At 35.4% G+C, this 23,109-nt stretch overlaps 2 protein-coding genes across 3 annotated transcripts in view; both read left to right on the forward strand.

Annotated features, from left to right (window-relative positions):
• LOC142336073 (uncharacterized) overlaps positions 1-23,109 on the forward strand; it is a 482,576-nt gene that overhangs the window by 412,581 nt on the left and 46,886 nt on the right. The window contains exons 3-6 of the mRNA XM_075384584.1: positions 3,946-4,108; positions 10,938-11,125; positions 16,148-16,259; positions 23,009-23,082. Of these exons, the coding sequence (XP_075240699.1) occupies positions 3,946-4,108; positions 10,938-11,125; positions 16,148-16,259; positions 23,009-23,082 (537 nt within the window). The remainder of the gene's footprint in view (positions 1-3,945; positions 4,109-10,937; positions 11,126-16,147; positions 16,260-23,008; positions 23,083-23,109) is intronic.
• Positions 1-23,109, forward strand: part of LOC142336075 (sodium/potassium-transporting ATPase subunit beta-1-interacting protein 1-like) — a 193,321-nt gene that overhangs the window by 839 nt on the left and 169,373 nt on the right. The gene's annotated exons all lie outside the window — the stretch shown is intronic.

The following is a 23,109-nucleotide window of genomic DNA, read 5'->3' on the forward strand; positions in this document are numbered from 1 at the left end:
CACTGCTTGTGATCGTAATTCAAAGAAACGGAAAGCTGAAGGCAATGAAAACTTGTTTGCTGACAAAGAGTCCCAAGACAGAAAACCAAAAAATGTAAAGGCGGGCACAAATATTAATCATCAGACGACAGTCAGCGCAATTAAAATGCCACCGAAATGACGGCATCTCACTGTGTTTTCGTGTAATATCCAAAGACAAATCTCCTCTGAAATCTTTCCACCGTTTTCGAATTAGATAATGATCAAGTTGAATCTGATTTCTGCCCCGAAATTGTTTCATTTTCACTTTTTTCGGAAAGCGAGGGAGTGGCCGGCCTACTTTAATACATAACTATCTATTTTTATATTTGTCAGTGCCGGTGTAAAAGTTTCTTTACATAATAAACGATCGGCTCGCAAAAAGACATCGCAACTGAGAAATCTTATTGAAGCTGATGATTTTATTTTAACTCATAGTTATAACAGAAACTTGGATCAAAGATAACTCAAATGAAAACTAAATATGTTGAAATCATACGCGCCCTATCTTTGACGATGAGCTAAGAAGTTGAGAAGTTGAAGCTTTTACGATGAGTATTTTGAGCTGTTTACCAAAAAGAAAAGTGAATACATCGAAAAATGTGTCGCTAGTGAAAATTAGTGTGTTAGGTATGCTATGCTGCAGCAACTCTTAGGATAACATAATATTGTCCTGCCGCAGTCACTAGGGGAGCCTGAATGCCTATCAAAGAAGTTTAATCTTTCTTTGTTAGGAAAATAGTAACCGTAGTAGTTTCAATACCTCTAACGAATGGTGTAAAATTGAATGATTCACAACTACCCTGAACACTTTTCAGGTATTTACACTGTGCGATTTGAAATTGTTTCTACCAAAAATTTCGAACAGTACGGCACGGAGTGATTTAATACCAACTAGGTTATGCAAAATTGTTCTGACAAATTCTCCGGACTACTTCATTGAATTAATTAATTTAACTCTCCCAACAGGATACTTTCCAAGTCATTTCAAACAAGGCGCCGTGAGGCCGATCATAGAGAAGCATAACCTTGATCCTGAATTGCTGTCGACTTATCGTTCTGTGACATATCTAATATTACTGTCAAAAGTTTTTTAAAGTTGTTTTTGAGCAAATTAATTTGTATTTGGAATCTAATAATCTCAGGGGCAAGTATTAAAGTGCCTTTCGTTCCAATGGAAACGGCTTTACTGAAATTCTTTAATGATTTTCTTTTATCTGGACGAGTCGCGTTCCGTTGTTTATTTTGGGTTAGACTTGTCCGCAGCGTTTGATATAATTGATCATCTGTTTTTATTTGAGATATTAGCGAAAAGGATTGGCTGGCAATCTGTTGTTACTGTTTTTTCAAAAATTATCTTTGAATCGTTCGCAATAAGTTATCATTAATGGATGTTTTTTTGGTGATGTTAAAGTTAAGAGGGGGTGTGCCACAAATGTCGGTTCTTCGTCCTTCTCTTTTTCCTGTTGCATGCTGCCTTTAGAAGATAAGCTGAAAGAATTGGAAATAAAATATCATTTTTACGCAGATGATACCCTTCTTTATTTTGTTTTGTAATCGGTTCGACCCTCAAACAACGCATGTTTGATAACATTTTGACCTCGATTCAACGTTGATTCAGCAATGCAAAATTGAAATTGAATGCGGATGAGAGTGAGTATATGATTATTCGGAAATGTCAAATTGTTGAACATGGTCTTTTACGTCTGCCAGAAGGTGGTGACTACACTGAACTGGTAAGAGTTCTAGGTTTTTATTTTGATTGTCATCTTACTCTGCAACGACAGATTAACTTTGTTTGTTTGAATTCATTTTGTTATAGTAAATTTTATTAGTAAGTTGTGGTCATTTCTTTTCGAGATCAAGTTAAAACGACAGATTAACTTTGTTGGTTTGAATTCATTTTGTTATAGTAAATTTTATTAGTAAGTTGTGGTCATTTCTTTTCGAGATCAAGTTAAAACATCGGTACTAATTGAGTTAATTAGAGTTTTAGTGTTATCACGTGTTGACTACTCTATTTCGCCTTATTATTGTCTGCCAAACTTTTTATTAGCAAAACTTCAGCGAATAATGAACGGTGCCGTGCGTTTGATTTTTTGATCAAACGCGCGGCCTCGTCGTACCTGAAGCAACCGCGTCGTACCTGAAGCAGCTATACTGGTTGCCAATTAGGCAACGCATTGTTCAAAATCCTATTATAGGCGCATCGCTTTGTACATCAGCTTGGCAAACTCCCACTATATTTATCGGATTTAATGAAACGAAACACGATGGTTACAAGGTCTCAATATTTTTTACAATTTTCTTATTCCCAGATTTTGCTCTAATTTTGGAAAAAGAGAATTTTATCTAGGTCACAGCCCCCGAAATAAATTTCCCCGCATATCGTTAGAGCACTTTGTCCAACGGTAGTCTGTTTATGTTTTGTTTTTGATTGAACTCACTGGTGGCGGGTTTTATTTACTGAAACGTCAAATAAAAAGTAGACGGATATCGGTTTATTTTTAATAGCTGAGCGGAGCTCTTATTGTCGTATTAATTGTTAAGTATGCGATCCTCCAAAACTATTTTGAGGCGACGATTTTATGGTGTTAAGGGCGGTTCGTATTCTTCGAAATTTGATCTATTAGTCACCCTCTAAATCTACTTTCCCCCGTACACCCTCCTTCTAGCAATTTGGACCCCCTTTGGTGCAGTCCTCGCTACTCTAACCCCTTATCGGTTAGCCCCCTGCCCTCAACGCTTGAGACGACCCCGACTGAGTCCCCCATAAGCCAACTGCTGGCCAGTCGTTTGACAAGTATGAGAAAACGGTGTTTAAACTAAAGTTCGTTTTATGGCTAGTGGTTTTTCCTAACATTCGGCGGTTTTACTTTGATTATTACTGCTCTTTCGCTTTCTAATTCGTTGTCCCAATGCTTGTACAGTCCATTCTAGGTCTATTTTTAGTCAGAATTCTTTGAATTATAAGCATGTTCTGTTTTTACTTCGCTTTACCTTTGGATCACGTTTTTAGTTTTTCTTAAGTCTCGACTTTCACGTTTGACTCGTGACGTACCTCACTCAATGTAGTGAATATGGTCAAGGTGCAAAGAGCAAAACCAAATGAAACGGGATAATCCGATAAAACCCAGTCATCAAGTCAGTGCATTAGGTTATCAAAGTTCATTGGAGCGATTGCTAGCCGGCATTTTTATAGCCTAAGCTTAATAGCCTTCAATTTGGAAGCGGTATTAAGTATAATTTTAGAATCTAACTGACACTGCACCAAATTGGAACGCTTTTTGAGATTTCGAAACAAATTCTGTTAATTTTTTTTAAATTTTTTTTTCAATCCCGATATACCTCAACGGCTGCAATTTTATCACAATTTGTGGGCTACGTTTGTTCTGTCGATGAGCTTAACGATTTATTTAACTGAGTTTATTATAATTTTTTGGCCTCATGAATGATTAAAATGATCTGCACTTTGATACTAAAAGATTCGATAGATGAGAAGTATAAATACTTGACGCTATCCTGGTGTTTGAACGGTATTTGAAAAAGTAAATGTTCCATAAATTGACACATAGGTTGATTTATGGGAGAAAATACACTAAGATAAGAATGTTGTTTTTAAAATGTTTTATTGGTACTGTTAATTATCTAATGTTGTGTTTGCAACAGAATGTGTGGGACTGCCTCAAGTAGAGCATGTCGGCGAACAAAATAGTGGTTTTCTATCTTAAACAAAATCAAATGAAATTGGTAGAAGATTGCGTCTTGTATGGAATATGAATACGCTTCTTCGCACTACTGGGTTTTTAATACAAAAAACCAAATCTATTTTAAGCTTTAAGTGTATATAGGTTACAGCTTCTGATAGTTTCACAGCTACGCCAAGCAGTATACCTAAGATTTATATAACGATGAGGTTTCTTACAGGTCGGACAATCTTCCAGAATTTGGTGGAGATGAAAAACTGCAGCGCCAGTACGAAGAGTGTGAAGCAATTAGTTCTGGACTGAGCACCATCAGCAAAGCTATTCAGCAGAACCAAGTGTACAACAAGATATCATCAGACACAGTCGACATTGACAGGAAATATGTAAGAGGATTTATCATTCAACTACTTGTGGACTTCAAAGCCTATTTTAATTCGCTGATGATATTGACTATAAACTAGATAGTTATGAACTGGATCTCGGTACATCAGAATTTGATTTTCTACCTTCAGAAAAATTAGCACCAGTAAATTCAATCGTATTTTCCCCTCAAAGAAACCAAAGTGTGATGATATTCTGATGGTTGGATCCCTACGAATCTATGCAGAGGACATACCGAAGGATATTTTAGGAAACGTGGCATCAGATGGGGGAGAAATTACTACTTGAGATATTTTCATGCAGATCCTTTGCTAAATCTATTTTCAGCAGAACTGCGTTTAATAAAGTGCAAATGTGAATTTGAGCTCTTTAGCATTTTGGAAGATGTTCAATATGAATATTCACACCTTGCTAATAAGCGTCTCCTTAGAAACAGTTTTGATAATCTCTGTTTTAGAATCTACCCTACTTATTTTGAAATTCTGATGAGATTTTAGACTCTGATGAGATGTATATTGGTGCTTGATTAGTGCTAGTATGAGGTAGTTTATTGTTTCTGGAAGTATTCATGCAGATTATCCTATGTTCATCTGATGTGAAGTGTGGCCTTTCAACTTGTTTGTCGTGTTTGTTAAACGACTTTCATCTGCTCTCTGTTGAATGCTCATTTCTATCTGCTATCTCTATGCATGCACGTTTTCAGTTTTTGTGGTATATGCGTTGGCTTTTGCTTGCTTTCAAACGAAGTCTGTGACGATGTTTGGTTCCTCACTCAATATTTTCCAGTGCTTCTGGCCTAAATCGCTCATGCAATTTTGAAGTTTTTAAAATCTCAATTGCACTTAATAAATTAAATACTCTTATTACTGCCTATTCTTTTTTTTCACAATATATCTCCTTTCTGGCAACATAGTTGGTAAATGTTTTCACTACGGTGGAGGAAGTTGAGGGTTTATAGCAGAGGTTTTTAGGACGGTTGCCACCGAATAGAATTGATGTGCTGGTGACAAAAATTAACGAATGCTGATAGTTGTTAATCATGTTTGTGTGCTGATAATCAATTGTACGAGTGTTTGTTTAGGATAGTGCAAAAGTAAGTTACACGTAGCTCAACTTAGCTGTTATTCAACTGAATAATCACCTTACTCCATGTGTTTCATCAATTGCTTATTGATTTGTCTGTTTTGTTTTGCAAACACTTTAGATGTCAAACTAAGCTACTGCTAGTTTAAGGCATTGCGAAACGTGCTTGAAGCTTTTTAAGTTCTCAGAGTTCTGGTTCCAACGCGAATTCTATGACCAATGCCTAAGTGACAATGAGTGCTTTTTAAGTCTCAAAATCATTAAAATTGACTTTTTTTTTGTTGATGTTCGCCATCGATCTCAACGTTCTGGCTCCCATTCATCTACGGTCTTTTTGGCAATTTTGCTTAAACTGTTTTTCAAGTTGAATTTTCTCCTGGTTTAGTTAAGCTTCAAGAGTATTTAATTATTTTAAAACGAATTTTGAATAAATTGAAGTGGTGCGTTTTATGCAAAATTTTTGCTCAAGCGTTTTGATAGCTTGTTTTCAAATATTTTTTCTCTCGCTTTAGTGATTTCAATTTGTCAAAAGAAATGGATTAAAATGGTTAAGACCGAGGGCATTAAGACTGTATAGCTAGCTGTCTTTTGGACTTTGTAGACTAAGTGTGTGATTCGCCGATTGAGAGTTGGGTTTTCAAACTTATTTCCATTGTTATGGTGTGAATTATCGTTTAGTTGAAAACTGGAAAAAATGGGTTTAATTATTATAGGCTACAAATTTTCAGCATTTGAAACTATGTTTATTATTACTCTCAGTATTTTTTTCAAGTTGGTTGCATATTTTTGATTGCTAATTATATTAGTCCTGCGGTCTTTTTTTATGTAATTTTTCGCTTGACCGACTTTTTGCGTGACCCTTTTGACTGATAGTTTTCAAAAACGGGATAAGCATATTACGCCCGAAGGGCAGTTATTTTATAGCCTTTCGGCTTTATTAACTTAGTATGTGATTCACCGAAACTGTGTTGTTAGACGGTGTTCTTAGATTTTGACCCCCCACACTTCACCCCTCGTCCCACAGCTACTCGTCACTCACCCCAACAATCCCCCACATAATCACGCCCTCACCCCCCCCCCCACCACCAACAACAACAACTGCGACCGCTCGACTCGGTCCACGTGAGACCTTACAAAAAATCCATTATAACGTCTCTTTGTAACATCTCATCAATGATCTTGTTGGATGAAAAGTAAGAGAATCATAGTCGTCCTGTCGGCTTCATTGTTCTTTTTATTCGTTCTTTTTGTTCGTGTATGGCTTTTTTATACCGCCTTTTGGATTCTATAATGCGCGTGGTTACATTTTTGGCACATTTTGCAGCGAGTTTTTCTTCAATGATGTAATATTTATCCTGGACGTCACACCCTTGTAAGACCGGATATGAAATTTTGTTCCTACTGAAAATATTACTGAAAACGTCACTTGTTGATTTCTTCATTGCTGAGTTCACATCGCCTGCTTACTATTACTATAGCTTCTTTTCCTAAAAATTAACTGAATTTTTGAGGTTTGAATTGTAATTTTTTCTGCAGTTTGATCACAGTATGAAGAACGAAATTGATTATTGTATTGTCATAAATGAACGTTGTTAATGGTTTGAGTCCATAGCTGATAATTTTTAATGACTTACATCAATCTTTAAATTTATAAGTGAATTTTTAATTTTGACCTTTTCGTTGTTTTTTGTTTTCTTGCTCTTCAATCTCATTAATTAAAGTTTTCATAGGTAAATGATTTCAGAGTATGCAAATCCGAACTGTTTCTGTTTGATAGCTAATCGTAGATATGTAACTGACAGTATTTGATTTTGAAATTTTTTTGATTTTTGACATATTTCATTTTCTTCTGTTTTATCCATAAGGAGTTTGTTGACAAGACCAATTGGCTCCCTCAGGAGACATAACGCGGAACTTTTGCATGTGCATTTTCTAGCTAATAGTGATTAAACTTTGTTTCCAAAGCATAAATTTTGGAAACAAATTTTCTCGCTGTTTTTTGTGGTATTGAAAATCAATCCCAGTAACAAGAAGTCATAGATTCTTCGTACTCAAACACATGCGCATTTATTTTGTTGTATTTAGTATTTTCCTTTTTTGCTTCGATTTCTGTTTAAAGGAACAGTGAATTTTTGGTTATTTGCTTATAATGGTATTCTTGTTAATAGCCGCCCTCATCTTCTCAACCGGCTAGTATAGCGCTTCTATTTTTTTTACTTCGTCGAACTTTTTTTTCGCATTACCCATTTTGCCGATTTTTCGACATTTTGCGTGAAAGCTTCTGGACTTCTCTAGGCTAGTTTTACTCTTCTGTCATTCTGCTCTAAGTCCGTTTAAACAGCAGCTGCTCAGCAAAGCAATTCAAAATGAAGAGATTCAGTATAAAAAATCAAAGTCAGAAATAGAAACGGGATAAACCCATAAAGCCCATTTTTAGATGCCTGTTTCTTGAACTTTGTTCTCATAAGTTTTAGTTACTATCTATAATGCTTTTTGGTATTGATACTAGACCCTGTAGCCTCTCACTGAGAGACAGGAATATGTTCAATTACGAAATGACATCAAAATAAATCGCTTTTAAAAATGTTTGTGTACAAAAATCAATTTTTGTTGATATTTTCTTTTCTTTCAATCCCAATGGAGTTATGGGAATCAACGGCGGCTATTAATCTTCCGGGTATGTTTAACTTGTCGCGTCTCAATAATAAGAAATCTGATCAGCCTTCCGACGAAGCATCATTCAAACTAGTTAGTGATTCCATTTTGGAGCTGTTTTTATTTGCCATATTTTGAGCTGTTCTAGATGGCTGTATTTTTCCTTACATTTTTTGGTATTACAAATTTTTGCAGAATCTGGAGCTGTTCGTTTTCATTGTTTAATAGCCGCCCTCATCTTCTCAGCCGGCTATTATAGCGCTCCTATTTTTTTTTACAATTCAAAGAATTTGAATTGTATTGGGGCGCTGTCTTTTTTTTTTTTTAAGATCTGTTCACACATTTTCATGATTTTTGAAGTCAAATTGGAGCAGTGATTTTGGTCACGCCGAAACAGGAAATGGAGCGAAAAAGCGAGTGGTTTTGAGGCGTGAATTTTTTCGCTCTAATTTTAAAGTAGAGTGAGAAGACGGTGTTTGAACAAAAATTCGGTTTCTCGGTAGTGGTTTTTTGTTCACATGCGGCAATTTCACTCTGATTTCTACTGTTTTTTCGATTTTTCAGATAGGATTTTTTTCTAAATGGTTTTCCCAATCAATTCACAGCTCATTCTAGGCCTAGTTTTTTGTTTAAATTAAATTTTCATTTCTCGCTAGTGGTTTTTTCTTCACATGCGGCAGTTTGACATTGATTTTTTCTTTATTTCTTATTTTTTTTGTTCTGATTTTTTTAAAAATGGATTTCTCAGTTCACTCATAGTCCATTCTAGGTCTAGTTTTTCTGTCTAGTCAATGAAAATTCTTTGAATTGTACGTCAGGACTTGTCCTGCTATGTTTTTTTACTTCGTCGAATAAAAAAATGTTTCGCTTTACCTCATTTTGCCGCCTTTTCAACATTTTGCGTGAAATCTTTTTGACTTCTCTAGGCTAGTTTCTCTCTTCTCTCATTCTGCTAAAAGTGATTTTGAACATCAGTTGCTCAGCAAAGCAATTCAAAATGAACAGAGTCAGTATAAAAAATTGAAGTCAGAAATAGAAACGGGATAAACCTATAAAGCCCAATTTTAGATGCCCGCTATTTGAACGTCGTTCCTATAAGTAATAGTTAGCTCTCTCTAATGCTTATTGTTATTGATAGTAGCCCCTGTAGCCTCTCTCTAAGAAACAGAAGTATGTTCAACTACGAAATGCCATCAAAATAAATCGGACTTAAAAAAATGTTTTTGTACAAAAATCTTTTTTTTTCAATATCTTCTGTTATTTCAATCCCAATCATGCTTATTGGAATCAACGGCGGCTATTTTCCGGCAATCTGCCGGGTATGTTTTCCTTTTTTTGCACATAGTTTTGAAATTTGATACCCAATTTTTTGGACCAATCATTTGATGTCCCATACGTGACTTACCTCCCTCATAATTTACCCTTGATTATCCACTTTGGGTTATCTCTGTTTAAATTTGATCTGATTTTGCATTTTCGAGTTAAATTTATAAGTTAATGCGGAAGTCATTTTATTCACTTCTGCATTCACTTATCAATCTAAATTGAGAATAAAATCTAAGTCACGCAAGCTGGAGAATATTGAAGTTGTTACTTGAAAGACTTGCTGTTACTTGAATTACTGTGTGCAATTTAAATTGCAATATAAATTGAAGTTATATTTCGGATCTCTCTTGGTAAAGTTTACTGTTTTCTTGATAATTAATTGCTCTCAAATGAAGTTTGTTGCAATTATATTAGTCCGGTCGGTCTTGTTTATGCGATTTTTCGCTTGACCAATTTTTCGTCTGACCCATTTGACTTTTCGTCCTCAAAAACGAGATAAACAGGTAGAGCGCTGCGGGCATTAAATGCTCTGAGCTTTTCAGCTCACTAGTCTCCAAGCATGCGATTAAGAGAGAGTGTTTTGGGGACTTATATTTATGGTGCGAAGGGCGGTTCTTAGAGTTTGACCCCCCCCCCCCAACATCGGCCCCATCATTTCACCCCCCCCCCCAATTCCCCACCACTGCACATCGTTCAGCCCCCTCTCACTACCCTTCCCCCCACAATCGCCACTCCTCCTATCGTTCAGGCTGTAACGGCACTGTGCAGCCAAAAACCGCCCTCCCACTGTTGCCCCCCCCCCCCCTCACTGCTGCACCGCCACCTGGTGTTGTCCCCCCCCCCACTGTTGCAACACCCCTCATCAGCACACGGTTCGCCCCCCCCCCCCTGGTGCGCTCACCATAAGCCCCTTCAATCAAGCTAAAGCTACACTAAACCGTGGCTAGCTATTGACGAAGACAGTCGTCGTTTGAGAGCAATTCGCCCGACGTTAGCCGGTTTTGTTCGTTTTTTGCCTTTGCAGAACTTCATTATATTTGATTTAATGTCGGTTGTTTCGTTTGTGATAGTGTTCATTCTATCGAAATAAAGTTTGATTTTAATCCCTACTTTGTATGCTTGGCTATCTTAAAACAATTATCAAAATTTAAATATAGCAAATTTGAATCATTAAAATTTATAACATCTATCAAAATTTGAAATTTAAGAATCTATTAAAATTTAAATGAAAACTTTTCTTATTTTGAAGGTAGTATGTCTCTACTTCAGTTTGTATAAAATTAAGACAAGGTTGTGGATGAGCGAGGTCGAATCATTATGTGCCAACACACATTGGTGATCCTCCTTAAATATTCTTGCCGCAGCTCATTACTAGAGGTCATAGGATTGTCTAACTTGAAAAAGTTAACCTAAAAATTCTTGTTTCAGGACTGTTTTGATCTCGCATCTATATATCACATCTAAAAGGTTCTCTTCACCCCTTCTAATAATTCTGTGTGGTCTATTATTGTTTGAGCTAATATATCTTTTAAACTTGGTGCCGTAAAGAATTTTTGTTCGTATCGTCATGAGACTTAACTGTACTTTTTGAATCGGAAAAATAACAAAATGCATATTGAACTGTGCAGTCTATTTGAAAAGTATAAATAATCAACATTGTTTTAGTTCTCAACCAATGCCCACCAATCGTTACTTGTCATATTTTCCCATCCGTCTATTCAGAACTGGATAGATTACATTACTTAGATGTATGTCTTTTTGTTTCAGCAAAAATATCCCAATTTCAAGATAGCCCAATCGCTCTGGGCTGCGGCAGGTAACCTGTCCACTGGTCCCAACTCAGCAGATGGCAGTGTTCCCAATGGAAGCACCTCATCAGGCCACCAGACTCCAGCATCTCCAGTTGTGGAGGTCAGACATGTGGAAGATGCAACACATGGCCTACATCCTCTTTCGTAAGGCTTCGATTGATCCACTTCTCATTTAATTGGAATGTTAATTGAATCAGGGCACGAAAACATGTACGCTTGTAGATTGAGCATAGACTACAGCTTGAGACACTCGTTTTTAATGTTTCAGTCGGCCATTCATAACTATTTACGTCAAAGCTGTAGTTTAGTATGTTATCGACATCGATAATTATGTCTCATCGATAATTCTTAAACCTCATGCCATATATTTTTACCGATAAATTGATTGGTACCAAAAACTCCAATCATTCGCTACAAAAGCAAGCAACTAAAAGGGGCACGTGTCGGATAGATACATAACGGTTGATTTCTGACTAAGTTTTCCAAGATAACAAAAGGGTCAGACAAAGAGAAGCTCCCCGACCAGAGTTAGGAACATAATATACTGGTGCTAAATCAGTACAGTAGTTAATTCCACGTTTATGAAAATCGTCTTTCCTGAGCTTCTTTTGTTTTATGGTTCCTAAACGTATTTTTTTCTCTAAACCCAACGCAAAACACTAAAATTGTTGCCAAGCTAACTTATACGGCTCCAAAATAGGCCATTGCAATATATCTTGAGACAATATTTTTTGTTGCGTGCTCTCAATCAAAGTTCATAGCAGTTATTTGGATCCTTTGGTATTTTCGTGCGTTTTTTTCACTCGATCTTTAATACTTTGGTCTATTTGACTTTTCTAGTGACTTCTTAACAGTACATTGGCGACGTTTCTAAATTGAAGGCACTCCTCGATGCAAACAGTTGACAAAATTTAATTTTTTAGATGTTTATTGAAACAGGTTATTGTCCTCTTTCTATATTATCCCACACTTAATAAGAAGTCATCTCATTGTGAATGAAATCAAATTCAGCAATGGTAGATCTTTCGCAAAGCTTCGAATGTAGAAATGTCCAGATGTTGCAAGTAATTTGTTTCGACAAAAATGATGTATCAGATAAATTCACACGCAAGAGGATAGCTACAAAAGAGTTTTATACTGCTATTGATCTTTTCAAAATTTGGTACATTTTTTTTAAATCATATAATAGAGCACATTGATTAAAAGCCATATCATCGGCAAAAAACAGGTTGGATTTCATAAGAAAGTCATTCTGTTCTAGAGTTAGATGAAACAATTTCATGCTTGTGTTCGTGTTTCATGCTTGTTTAATGATGTTTGTGTTCTTCTGGATTTGGCGAAAGCTTAGTTCTATTTCATAACAAATTTTTGGGGAACAAATTGGTTTTCTTGCGGTTTTTCTTATGATTCAATAACTATGCTTTTTTTCGCTTAGTGCTGACAGAAGACAAATAAAACTGAATGGTGTTTTTTCTGACATTGAATTAATTAATCATTGTGCTCCTCGGGGAATAGATTTATATGCACTAATTTTTCTTGTAGTAAATGATTTTTTCGAAATGTCAAGACAACAGAAAAATTAATCCGGTTTGCGGATGATACATGCGGCATTTAGAGCGGTAAAAAAGCTATTTATCGGAAATATTACAAAGTTGCAAATTGGCAATCTGCCGGCTATTTTTAATTGCTCTCGAACGAAGTTAGTAGCAATTATTGTTCGTAGCAATTATTGTTAGTTTTTAATAGCCGCGAAGCGATAGCGGCTATTATTGGGGACATCGTGTTTTTTTAATTCGTCGTCTCCATCGATCATTCTTACGACCTGACTTCTTGGAATTGACTTTTTAATGACTTCAGTGACTTCTACTGCTTCGCAGTTAAAATTTGTGTGCGTGATGTCATATCTGCTTTTAGGTCAATTGCGTAAATTGATGAGCCTTACTAGTCTCTAAGTATGCGCCTCACCGCTGTCTGCTTCTAAGTCGGCTAATATGGCGCTCCTAATTTTTTTAAACTTTATTGATGTGATTTTGTTCCGATAATTTGAGCTTTCAAAACGAGAATAGCAGGTAAAGCTCTGGCATTAAGTTGCATTAAAAAAGGCTCTGAACTGGCTTTTATAGTCTGTCGAGTGGTTAGTGCACTGAGGTTGATGGGGAGGCCTATATTTACTTATTGTTACTGAATAAAGATTTGAGCCCTAAATGGGACAATTTTTCCTTTTTATGAATTACCAGAATGTCTGCGGTCAGCAAGGAGGGAAAAAGATTTTTTAATTGCTCTTAAACGAAGTTTGACGCAATTTTTAGTCCTGTAGTCTTTTTCTGCTTGACCGATTTTCCGGTGTGACCCTCTTCCTCCTGGTTATAAGAAGCCCGAGACTCCACTCCGTTCCCCCTCCTATTGGACGCCAAAATGATGATATCCTTAACCCCAGCTGAATACTACTGAAGCCAATTGGTCGTTTGTTTCGCCCGATGTTAGTTCTTAATCAAGCGTGCTACATTTAAGTTGTCATTGATTATAACTAGTAGAGGACTATGTATCAATTTTGTTATATATAGGCAAAATGGGCCTACTGGAATTGTTGCTAGCGCTGTCTTTTTATAACTGCAAAGCTGTAAGCTGAGTGGAGCTGTAATGCGGTGCTCTTAGTCTTTACGACTCGAAGTTGAGTATAGGAGAAGGCCTTTTTTTAATCACTTTTTGGTGTTAATTTTGAAGCAGGAAATGAAACGCGTGAAAATTTTGGAGTGCTTTGAGTGCTGAACAAAATTGAATAGTGGAGCGAAAAGAGACAAGGTTTTTTGTTCATTCCGCCGTTTTCGAGACTCTTCTTGTAAGCGAGCAAAATTTTTTGTTCCCGTGCGGCTTTTTCAAAGTTTTTATTCTAATTTTGTTTTTTATAGCTGCGAAGCTGTAAGCTGAGCGTAGCTATATTGCGGTGCTCTTGGTTTTTTTTGTTTCGTCGTCTGACGCTCTTTTTTCGTTTTACATTTGTTCACACAGCAAAGCTGAAAAAGTCAAATTTTCTGAATGACTTCTTCGTCTCACTAACGGCATTTGCGCGCGTGACGTCATTTCTCACTCGCTTTAGCGAAAAAGTTTTTAGTTTATTTGCGTGGTTAGATTTTGATCATACGTGACTTACCTCACTCAATAAAATGACTTTTGCACTTTAAAACTTAGGTTTAATTTGAAATTGTTTAAGGTCAAAGGAACTCATATGTGCAGTAAAGGTCCCTAATAAGAGGCTTCTGTGGAATGAACTTTAACAAGCTTTATTGATTTATCGCTGAATGTTTTTTAGCCTAGTTTTTTGAGCGGCGTCGATTTTTTTTTTCAATTTAGATCTGTATCTGTTTCTATCTCTATTTTATGGCATGCAGGTCTATTCTTTCGCAGCTATTCCGGTAATTTTGTTTTTTTTTGGTTTAGAAATTTGCTGAGATATTGTATTATGTTTAGGGTTGTTTTGATAGTGGTTTGCAGGTTCCTTGTAATTAATATGAATTTTTGCCAATTTTCTGGTTTTTCAGCTATTTTGCTGAATGTTAGGCGATTTTTGGCCATATTTCGCTGATTGTTTTGTTTTACCGCCTTAAGTAGGATATGAAAAGACGCCTATTAGTTACGGAAGTTTTTGATATCAGGTGAGTATAGTTTTGTTGTTCTAAAATGTGTATTTTTTTAGTTGAGAATATGACAAAAAATGTGAAAATTTCAGCTGTTTTTAATTTTTTTTTGTTTTTTCGTGTTCTATATAGTAGCCTAAGTGCTTTTTTCATTAGTTTTTTGTGCCCATGTAATATATATAAAAGTTTTTACTTTTTTTGGTTCATTTTTTTAAATTAATGATTTTACTTCAAATTTTTCTTAACATCTGGAATAGGCAGGTACTGGTTTAGGTAGGTCTTAGTGTTCTGAATGGGTTGTTTTTGTTTTCTCTGAGTCGTTTCCCCAATTCTTCCGGAAATAAATTTCTTCACTCTCAAAGAATTATATTGAGGCGCTTTATTTTTTAAGATTTGTCCACACATATTCATGACTTTTGAAGTCGAGTGAGAAAGCGGGATTTTTAAAGTGGTGTGAGAAAAAGCATTTGAACAAAAGTTCCCTTCTCTAATTTTCTATTTACACTCTTTTTTATTTTTATCTGGGGTTTTCACATGGTTTTCCATTTATAGTACATTCTGGGCCAAGTTTTTGTTACGTCAATGAAAATTCTTCGAGTTGTGCCAGTATTTGTCCTGATTTGTTTTTTTTGTTTCGTCTGATACTCTTTCGTTTCAGATTTCACACAGCATAGATGAAAGTCAAATTTTCTGAAGGAGTTCTTCGTTGCACTGATGATTTTTGCGCGCGTGACGTCATTTCTCACGCTCTCTACCAAACGTTTTTAGGTCATTCGCGTGATTAGAATTTGTGACGTGACCTATCTCTCAAAAAATGACTTTTGCATTTTTTAACTTATGTTTAATTTGAATTACATTAAGGTCAATTGCACTCAGAGGTGTAATAAAGATACCTAATGAAAGGTCTTCTGTGGAATGAATTTTAACAATCTTTGTTTTTTATCGCTGAATGTTGTTTACACAGCTTTTTGAGCGGCGCCAATAACTTTTTCAACCTACATCTGTATCTGTTTCTATCTATTTTATGTGGCAAGCAATTCTATTTCGCTGCTATTTCGGCAATCCACCGGCTATGTTTTGTGTTTATGATGTTTAGATTATCCAAATTATTTTCTATTGAAGGAAATGATTTTTTATGAGCAAGATAGTTGGTTAAACTCCAGCTGCTTTTTTGTCTTTTTATGAAAAATCCACCGCCCTTGTCTTTCTTAGTTTTGCGTTGTCTGATTAGCTCTATCATTCACAATTTGAGAATTCAATCAGCTGAACTCAATTAATGACAGTTTACTACTGAAAATCAAATGGAAAATATGCTGAAATTGATTTCATTTCTTTCCTCTGACTTATGTATGGGTGAATAATTAGCTCTGATAACATCATTTGAAACCTAATAAATGTATCCGCCCCCAACCTATTGTTGAAACACGCTACAAAAATCATGAGCCCCACCCTTCTTCGGAAATGTTGCAGATGTTAGCTCTTACTCGTATAGCGTTATTATTGTAATCATATTTAACTGGTGTTGTTTCAGATTGGTTTTCCAAGGCATGGCCAAGGAACTTGAAAACATGGCAAAGCAACAGTTTAGCGTTGAGAATGAAGTCAATGCGAGCATCCTCACTGAAACGAAACAGTTTTGTCAAGTAAGATATTCAATCATTCGGAGAGAAAAACAAGTAGAACTGTGTTCCTATTTTTTGATTTCTGTGAAACAGATTATTATTTATCTGAGGTATATTTATGTATATTGTGCTTTACATCGGCGGTATTCCGTCTAAGCAGTCCTGTGCTCTCGAATTGCTTCCAATTCTTGTTCCCGGGAAAAGCAATAGGAGTTTTGATCTGTATAATCAGTGACGACTGAACTTTTCCATAAATTTTGCAAACATAACAAATTGCATATCAAAGACGATAGAAAATCCAAATTTAAAAAACAATTTAAAGTTGATTTTATAGTGTTTCAATCAATTTGATCAGCAAGAAATTTTCCATTTCATGTAGTACAGTGCTAATGAACAAAACAACCAATTGTATTAATTGCTCTCGAAGGAAGTTTGAATCAATTATTGTAAACATGTTTTTTATGCAATCTTTTTGCTTGATACTTTTTCAGATTTGATTTTTGATTTTGGGAGGGATTTGAATTGCGGGAAATCAGAAATTAAGTCTGCTAAAAATAATTTTAATTGTGAGTGATTACCGTATGTAGCCCCTGTAGCGTTGAGGTTAATGTCGCCGACTCTCATGCAGTGAGTACCTGTTCCGTGATCTTAGAGCTGAAATGGTCTCTAATTATACGCGCATACTCAAATAGGGGGACCTAATTTAGCTCTTTTTAAATAATTGATAGTAGTAAAAACTAGTTCCCCTTTTAAATTTACAATTGAAACTTAGTGACTTTAGAAAGTGTCCTTGGATTAACTTCTTAGATTCAGCTCAGATTATGACTAGATTTTACAGAGACACTGTCATTTATGTTTGTTTCTGCAAGTTAGCTGATGTTTTTTACGTTGATAATATTTGGCTTAAATAACAGCGCCATGTCGCCAATCAACTTTATGTAGCCGCAAATCTTTAATTAATAGCCGCCCTCATCTTCTCAGCCGGCTATTATAGCGCTCCTATTTTTTACAATCCAAGAATTGGATTGTATTGGTGCTCTGTCTTTTTTTATTTTTGTTCTCACACCTGTTTTCATGACTTTGAGCTTTCGAAACGGGATAAACAGGTAAAGCTCAGCAGGCATCAAGTTTCATTAGAGGCCCGCATTTAGTAGTCCATCAAGTACTCAGAGTGGTGAAGCTACTGGGAAGGCAGTAATTCAAGGTTAAAAGGTCATTTTTGAGAGTTTTTGAGCCTAAAATAATGAAATTTTTAGCACTTTTTCGTCATTTTTGTATTTTTTGTTAGACCAGTCTGAAATTGAGGTTTATTAAAGTTGATAAAAGTCCTTTGCGAGACTTAATTGCTTTTTACGTTCACTTTAAGCGCTATATCTATTGCTACTCCAAACATAAACACGGTAATTTATAATATTCAAATTTGAAAAATTTTGTCATTTTTTGAGTTGTTTCAGACTTTGATGTCAAAAAAGCTCCTCTGGGGTTTACCAATAGGTTATTGCATAGTTTCTAGTGGTAATGAAGTGGTTTTAAGCATTTTAACTTCATGAATTTTACCAATTTTTAATAGCCGCCCTCATCTTTTCAGCTGCCTATTATAGCGCTCCTATTTTTTTTACTTCGTCGAACTTTTCTTCGCTTTACCATTTTGCCGCTTTTTCGACATTTTGCGTGAAATCTTTTTGACTTCTGTAGGCTAGTTTCTCTCTTCTCTCATTCTGCTAAAAGTGATTTTGAACATCAGTTGCTCAGCAAAGCAATTCAAAATGAACAGAGTCAGAATAAAAAATTGAAGTCAGAAATAGTAACGGGATAAACCCATAAAGCCCAATTTTAGATGCCCGCTATTTGAACGTCGTTCCTATATGTATTAGTTACCATCTCTTATGCTTATTGGTATTGATAGTAGCCCCAGTAGTCTCTCTCTAAGAAACAGAAGTATGTTCAACTACGAAATGACATCAAAATAAATCGGTCTTAAAAAATGGTTTTTACAAAAATCTTTTTTTTCAATATCTATTCTCTCAATCCCAATCATGCTTATTCGAATCAACGGCGGCTATTTTCCGGCAATCTGCCGGGTATGTTTTTAAATCAAATTTGGTTTTAAAATTTTCCGACATTTATTGTCATTATTCAAATTTTCCAGCCCCAGGGGGCAAGAAGCCTCATCTAGGGTTTGCTAACAGATTACTGGAAATTTTTTTGACCATCTTTTACCAATTTTTTGATAAAGTTGCAATTTTTTTCTTTAAAGTTTTGAAACTTTTATTCAGTGGCCAGGGAACCTCCTATAGGGTTTGCTAGTATGTTACTACATAGTTTCTAGGGGCAATAAAATAGTTTCCATTTTTTAAATTTTGCAATTGTAGGGAATTTTTTATATAAAGCTTGCAATTTATAAAGCTTGCAATCGATTGTTTTCAAATTTTTCGATTTTTTTGTCATTCTCTGAGTTTAACTATCTCTACTGGCCAACGAAACTTTTTAAATGTTGTAGACGGTTTACAAAACAGAACTCCAGAGTCAAAAAAATTTTTTTCTTTAAAGTTTTGAAACTTTTATTCAGTGGCCAGGGAACCTCCTATAGGGTTTGCTAGTATGTTACTACATAGTTTCTAGGGGCAATAAAATAGTTTCCGTTTTTTAAATTTTGTAATTGTTGGGAATTTTTTATATAAAGCTTGCAATTTATACAGCTTGCAATCGATTGTTTTCAAATTTTTCGATTTTTTTGTCATTCTCTGAGTTTAACTATCTCTACTGGCCAACGAAACTTTTTAAATGTTGTAGACGGTTTACAAAACAGAACTCCAGAGTCAAAAAAATTTTTTTCTTTAAAGTTTTGAAACTTTTATTCAGTGGCCAGGGAACCTCCTATAGGGTTTGCTAGTATGTTACTACATAGTTTCTAGGGGCAATAAAATAGTTTCCGTTTTTTAAATTTTGTAATTGTTGGGAATTTTTTATATAAAGCTTGCAATTTATAAAGCTTGCAATCGATTGTTTTCAAATTTTTCGATTTTTTTTGTCATTCTCTGAGTTTAACTATCTTTACTGGCCAACGAAACTTTTTAAATGTTGTAGACGGTTTACAAAACAAAACTTCAGAGTCAAAAAAATGTTTTGACCTTTTTTATAGCCCTATTTTTGGAAATTTTCTTTAAATTTTCTCTTAGTTTCCTGATTCATTTGTCATTTTTGTCCAGTTTATCTACTTTTAGTGGCAGATTCATCTCTTTGAAGATTTTTGCGTGAGTTAATTAGTATTTTGAAATGAGTCTTATATGGCCTTCAACTTAAAAGCTTCAAGGGTTTTAGCAATGATAGTTTTTTTTTGTTAGTTTGTTTGATTCTTTTAGTTTCTCAGCTTTTGAGATTTTGTCTTGTTGGCTGGGATTGTTCAATTGATCTGCGGGTCAGGTTCATTAGGTCTGTCGTTCATTCAATTACTTGGATTGTATTTCAGGACTTGTCCTGCTATGTTTTTTTACTTCTTCGAATAAAAAAATGTTTCGCTTTACCTTATTTTGCCGCTTTTTCAACATTTTGCGTGATATCTTTTTGACTTCTCTAGGCTAGTTTCTCTCTTCTCTCTTTCTGCTAAAAGTGATTTTGAACATCAGTTGCTCAGCAAAGCAATTCAAAATGAACAGAGTCAGTATAAAAAGTTGAAGTCAGAAGTAGAAACGGGATAAACCCATAAAGCCCAATTTTAGATGCCCGCTATTTGAACGTCATTCCTATAAGTCTTAGTTACCATCTCTAATGCTTATTGGTATTGATAGTAGCCCCTGTAGCCTCTCTCTGAGAAACAGAAGTACGTTATGTTCAACTACGAATCGGACTTAAAAAATGTTTTTGTACAAAATTTTTTTTTCAATATCTTCTATTCTTTCAATCCCAATCATGCTTATTGGAATCAACGGCGGCTATTTTTCGGCAATCTGCCGGGTGTGTTTAATATTTGGGTTAGAGATAGCTCTGGAGCTAATAATGTCCTTCTGTTATTTTGTCTTTTCTAAGATCTGTTCACACCTTTTTCGACTTTCTCGGCTTTTGTCTCGGCTTGTTCGGCTTTTAAATTCCTTTTAAAGTGGAGTAAGAAATTGTTTCGGTTTTTGAAAGCAAGAAGAGAGTTAGAAATTTGTCTCTTTCTCTCACTTAATCTGACTGACGAAAAATCTTATCATCCCTATATTGAGGCAGAATTGGGTCTAATTACTAGTGGGTAATTAATGGTCAGCTAATCACTAATGGTTTTTATTGGCTTTGACGCCATTTGTTTTCGAAAGATTTTAGTGAATTTCTGATTGATGCCTGTATTTGTTAGTACATTTGTTATGCGGTCGCTTAATTGTTTCTTTTAAAATTAAAGTTGAGTTTTGTTCTTTTGATGATCGATAGTTTAATAAATATTAAAACGTTGAATTTGTGTTGCTTGTTTCAATGATTTTGGCCAAACTTAATTTCAAAGACATTAGTGAAAAGAAGTTTTTTTTCAAATGTCTACGCTTTCGTTTCACGTTGGCTCTTTGATTTTCTTCAAATCTGGTGTTGCTGCTTAGAATCCCGAAGGTGTTTGAAGATAAAGCTATTGGATTTGATAACTTTGAAAACTCTATTCTTCTAAGAAGAAAAATGGTAAGTTTAAATTTTTTTGGTCATATGATTATTTGCTGTATGTATTGGTATGATTTGTTTACTATCAAAAGTCCCGTTGTTTGCTTGTTCAATTCTTTGAATTAGGTTGATAGCTGTCATCAACCGCAAAAGGTATTAGGCGTTCTTACTGTATAAAATTTGTTTTACCTTGGCGTTCTCATTTTTTCACATTTCATATAAAAGTCAAGACTTTCACGTTTGATCTGACTTATATCACGCAGTGTTGCAACTGAATGTAATTAAGAATTCATTCGTAAGTCAGAAAGCTAAATCAAAAGAAACGATAAAGCAATTAAGCCCGGGCGCTAACACTAGTTTAAAGACAGTGCTTTATTTTATTATTTCGTTTGCAACATTTTTGCTACGACCTGTGACGCCACGCGCATTTCAAATCAGCGGTTTCGTTCGAGTTGCTTGCGGTGACGTCTTTTTCTCCTCACTTATGGGAGCGAAGATTTTGTTCATTCACGTGAAACGTGAAAAATTCTTGGTTATATGACTTACGCCCTTCAAAAAATTTCTCAAAATTACTTTAATTTGAGGTGTTCAGCTGCAAAAAGGATGTTTATTTGAGTGCAGATTTCAAGAACATGACATAAGTGTAGATTGTGCTGAGTTGTTAGTTTGTTCAATTGCTCTCAAACGAAGTTTGTAGGAATTATATTAGTCCTCTATTCTTTAATGTGATTTTTCGTTTGACCGATTTTCCTCTGACCCATTTGACTTTTTGTTCTCAAAAATGAGATAAACAGGTAGCGCTCGGAGGGCATTGAGTGCTGTTAGAGCCCTAAGCTTCACTATACTCTAAGAATGCGTTTCAACAAAACTGTTTTGAGGAGACAATTTCATGGTGTGAAGAGCGGTTCAAGTTTGTTCCCGCTCAGTCACCGCCCCTCCGCCATCAGCCTCCCGCCCCTCCGCCATCAAAAACTTAGAGAAGAAAAAATCCAAAGGGCAAAACCAATAAAGCAATGCGAATAAGACAAAACATCAGCCAAAAATATTTGAAAAAAGCATCGCTATTATTTAGCGGCTATTATTTAGGCGCTCTCCTTTTTTTTACAATTCAAAGAATTTGAATTGTATCGGGGCGCTGTCTTTTTTAATGATATGTTTACACATTTTCATGATTTATGAAGTCAAATTGGAGTGGTGATTTTGGTCACGCCGAAACAGGAAGTGGAGTGAAAAAGCGAGTGGTTTGCGACGTGAAATTTTTTGTTCTAATTTTAAAGTAGTGAGAAAATGGTGTTTGAACAAAAATTCGCTTTCTCGCTAGTGGTTTTTTGTTCACATGGGGCAATTTCCATTCCATTTTTACGGTTTTTTCGATTTTTTGGATCGGATTTTTTTCTAAAGGGTTTTCCCAATCCATTCATAGTTCATTCTAGCCCTAGTTTTTGTTTTTGAACCAAATTTTCATTTCTCGCTGGTGGGTTTTTTTCAGATGAGGGGTTCTGAAATTGATTTTCTGTTTTTTTATTTTATCTGATTTTTTTTACAAATAGTTCCAATTCACTCAGTCCGTTCTAGGTCTAGTTTTTTGTTTAATCAATGAAAATTCTTTGAATTGTACTTCAGGACTTGTCCTGCTATGTTTTTTAATTAGCTTTACCTTTTGATCACGTTTTTCGTTTTACATAGATCACGATTTTCACTTTTGACTTCTGACTTATTTCACTCGCTGTTTCAACTGAATGGATTTTAAAATCTTTCACGCATTGAATTACGCAATGTAGTGAATACGTTCAAAGTCAAAAGAGCAAAATCACAAAAAACGGGATAAACCAATAAAGCCAGCTGATTAATTCATAGTGAATTGGGTTATCAAAGTTCAATGAAGCGATTGCTAGCTGGCGTTAGTATTATGCTTAATAACCTTCAGTTTGAGAGCTGATTTAAGTGTGATTTTGGGATCTAACCGAATACGAAGAATTCAATCCCAATGTGCATCAAGTGGGTTAGCTTCGGCTAATTTCCGGCAATTTGCCGGCTATGTTCTACATACCAGCCGTAAAGCGGATAGAGGTTTTAAGCAATTTCCGGATGTTTCGTTTGCAAAAATCTGAAATTAGATTTGAAGTAAACAGTTTTGGATGTTTCAGCAATACGACACAATGAGCACAGCTCTTAAGACCCTCCAGAAGCATTGTGTAGACGTCTCTACGGCTGAGAAAAAGTAAATCACTTCTTGCTCGTGTCTTGC

This window comes from Convolutriloba macropyga, chromosome 3 (genome assembly GCF_964194025.1).
Source record: "Convolutriloba macropyga chromosome 3, txConMacr16.3, whole genome shotgun sequence".
Lineage (NCBI taxonomy): Eukaryota > Metazoa > Xenacoelomorpha > Acoela > Convolutidae > Convolutriloba > Convolutriloba macropyga.